At 52.1% G+C, this 3,502-nt stretch overlaps 1 protein-coding gene across 1 annotated transcript in view; it reads left to right on the top strand.

Moving 5' to 3' along the window:
* The window catches only part of LOC148057743 (unconventional myosin-VI-like), a gene marked incomplete at both ends in the record, with an annotated part of 10,746 nt that extends 7,487 nt beyond the window's left edge, over positions 1-3,259 (top strand). The window contains 4 exon segments of the mRNA XM_087782757.1: positions 1,329-1,473; positions 1,529-1,686; positions 1,764-1,855; positions 3,187-3,259. Coding sequence (XP_087638883.1) covers positions 1,329-1,473; positions 1,529-1,686; positions 1,764-1,855; positions 3,187-3,259 — 468 coding nt within the window.
* Positions 3,260-3,502: the final 243 nt, after the last annotated feature.

The following is a 3,502-nucleotide window of genomic DNA, read 5'->3' as shown; positions in this document are numbered from 1 at the left end:
GTCTGGTACTGGGTCTGGTAGTGAGTCTCGTAGTGGGTCTCGTAGTGGGTCAGGTAGTGAGTCTCGTAGTGAGTCTCGTAGTGGGTCAGGTAGTGGGTCAGGTAGTGAGTCTCGTAGTGGGTCAGGTAGTGAGTCTTGCAGTGGGTCAGGTAGTGGGTCAGGTAGTGGGTCAGGTAGTGTGTCTGGTAGTGTGTCTTGTAGTGGGTCAGGTAGTGAGTCTCGTAGTGAGTCTTGTAGTGGGTCAGGTAGTGGGTCTGGTAGTGGGTCAGGTAGTGAGTCTCGTAGTGGGTCAGGTAGTGAGTCTTGCAGTGGGTCAGGTAGTGGGTCTGGTACTGGGTCTGGTAGTGAGTCTTGCAGTGGGTCAGGTAGTGGGTCTGGTACTGGGTCTGGTAGTGAGTCTTGCAGAGGGTCAGGTAGTGGGTCTGGTAGTGGGTCAGGTAGTGAGTCTCGTAGTGGGTCAGGTAGTGAGTCTTGCAGTGGGTCAGGTAGTGGGTCTGGTACTGGGTCTGGTAGTGAGTCTTGTAGTGGGTCAGGTACTGGGTCTGGTACTGGGTCTCGTAGTGAGTCTTGCAGTGGGTCAGGTAGTGGGTCTGGTACTGGGTCTGGTAGTGAGTCTTGTAGTGGGTCAGGTAGTGGGTCTGGTACTGGGTCAGGTAGTGAGTCTTGCAGTGGGTCAGGTAGTGGGTCTGGTACTGGGTCTCGTAGTGAGTCTTGCAGAGGGTCAGGTAGTGGGTCTGGTACTGGGTCTGGTAGTGAGTCTTGCGGTGGGTCAGGTAGTGTGTCTGGTAGTGTGTCTGGTAGTGGGTCTGGTAGTGGGTCAGGTAGTGAGTCTTGCAGTGGGTCAGGTAGTGGGTCAGGTAGTGGGTCTGGTAGTGGGTCTGGTAGTGGGTCTGGTAGTGGGTCTGGTAGTGAGTCTCGTAGTGGGTCAGGTAGTGAGTCTTGCAGTGGGTCAGGTAGTGGGTCAGGTAGTGGGTCTGGTAGTGGGTCAGGTAGTGGGTCAGGTAGTGGGTCTTGCAGTGGGTCAGGTAGTGGGTCTGGTAGTGGGTCAGGTAGTGGGTCTGGTAGTGGGTCTGGTAGTGGGTCTCGTAGTGAGTCTCGTAGTGGGTCTCGTAGTGGGTCTCGTAGTGGGTCTGGTAGTGGGTCTCGTAGTTGGTCTCATAGCAGGTCTGGTAGTGGGTCTCGTAGCGGGTCTGGTAGTGGGTCTGGTAGTTGGTCTGGTAGTGGGTCTCATAGTGGGTCTGGTAGTGGGACTGGTAGTGGGTCTCGTGGGTGACCAGGAGGTGTCATGCTGGAGGAAGTGACATCATCATCACGTGACTCCTCCTCAGGCGGCTGCAACATCCGGAGTCGGTCGGACCAGACCCTGGAGAACTGTGCTGAGCTGCTGGGCCTGGACGAGGAGGGTCTGAGGAGCAGCCTGACCTCCAGAGTCATGCAGACCACAGCAGGGGGCGCCAAACCCACCACCATCAAGTAAGAGCGCAGACCCCAGAGTCCCCGGAGAGTCTGACCCACTGTCCCCCCTCAGGGTCCCTCTGAGGGTGGAACAGGCCAACAACGCCCGCGACGCTCTGGCCAAGGCGGTCTACAGTCGGCTCTTCGACCACGTGGTGACCCGGGTCAACCAGTGCTTCCCCTTCGAGTCCTCGGCCAACTTCATCGGAGTCCTGGACATCGCTGGCTTCGGTGCGTCCTGACATGTTGAGCCGGTGTTTGTTGACGTTCACTCTTGTTTGTTTGTTTGTTTGTTTGTGTCACTCCAGAGTATTTCGAGCACAACAGCTTCGAGCAGTTTTGCATCAACTACTGTAATGAGAAGCTTCAGCAGTTCTTTAATGAACGCATCCTCAAAGAAGTGAGTGCTACTGTCTCACTCTTCCTATCACACTGTCTCACTCTTATCACACTGTCTCACTCTTCTTATCACACTGTCTCACTTTCTTATCACACTGCCACTGTCTCACTCTTTTTATGACACCGCCACTGTCTCACTCTTTTTATGACACCGCCACTGTCTCTCTCTTCTTATCACACTGTCTCACTCTTCTTTTCACACTCTCACTTTCTTATCACACTGCCACTGTCTCACTCTTTTTATGACACCGCTACTGTCTCTCTCCTCTTATCAAACTGTCTCACTCTTCTTATCACACTGTCTCACTCTTCTTATCACACTGTCTCACTCTTCCTATCACACTGTCTCACTCTTCTTATCACACTGTCTCACTCTTCCTATCACACTGTCTCACCCTTCTTATCACACTGTCTCACTCTTCCTATCACACTGTCTCACTCTTCTTATCACACTGTCTCACTCTTCTTATCACACTGTCTCACTTTCTTATCACACTGCCACTGTCTCACTCTTTTTATGACACCGCCACTGTCTCACTCTTTTTATGACACCGCCACTGTCTCTCTCTTCTTATCACACTGTCTCACTCGTCTTATCACACTGTCTCACTTTCTTATCACACTGCCACTGTCTCACTCTTTTTATAACACCGCCACTGTCTCTCTCTTCTTATCACACTGTCTCACTCGTCTTATCACACTGTCTCACTTTCTTATTACACTGCCACTGTCTCACTCTTTTTATGACACCACCACTGTCTCACTCTTTTTATGACACCGCCACTGTCTCTCTCTTCTTATCACACTGTCTCACCCTTCCTATCACACTGTCTCACTCTTCTTATCACACCGCAACTGTCTCACTCTTTTTATCACACCGCCACTGTGTCACTTTACTGATCACCCTTCCATGGTCTCACTCTTCTGATCACCCTTCCACTGTCTCACTCTTTTTATCACCCTTCCACTGTCTCTATCATATTATCAGCCCCCCACTCTCTCACTCTTTTAACACCCCAGAATGTTCTTCTCTTCTTGCCACCGTCACACTCAACTGTCTTTCTACTCATGCATACATTCTCACTCTTTTCATTCCTCGACTGTCTCATGACCATCGTCTCACTCTTTAACATATCACCCTTTCACTGTCTCACTCTCTTCCATCTCACTTCTAACCTTTCTCACTCTCCTTGTGCCTCCAGCCTCACTCCTCTGACATCTTCACTCTCTGACTCGTGTCACTCTCATCTCACTCCACCTGTACCTGTGTGCGACTCACTCCCTCGTCACCTGAACCTTCATTAGTGCTCAAGAGTGTGTTTGTGGTTCCAGGAGCAGGAACTGTACCAGCGAGAAGGTCTGGGCGTCAACGAGGTCCATTACGTGGACAACCAGGACTGCATTGGTGAGTCTCTCTGTGCTGCAGGTGCTGAACCAGCAACTCACTCCGCTCACTCCCCTCACTCTTCTCACTCCCCTTACTCTTCTCGCTCCCCTCACTCTTCTCGCTCCCCTCACTCTTCTCACTCCCCTCACTCTTCTCGCTCCCCTCACTCTTCTCGCTCCCCTCACTCCACTCACTCCGCTCACTCCGCTCACTCCACTCACTCCGCTCACTCCACTCACTCCGCTCACTCCACTCACTCTT

The sequence above is a fragment of the Callionymus lyra genome, unplaced genomic scaffold, assembly GCF_982586985.1.
Source record: "Callionymus lyra unplaced genomic scaffold, fCalLyr1.hap1.1 HAP1_SCAFFOLD_714, whole genome shotgun sequence".
NCBI lineage: Eukaryota > Metazoa > Chordata > Actinopteri > Syngnathiformes > Callionymidae > Callionymus > Callionymus lyra.
This window is presented reverse-complemented; position numbering and strand designations above follow the sequence as displayed.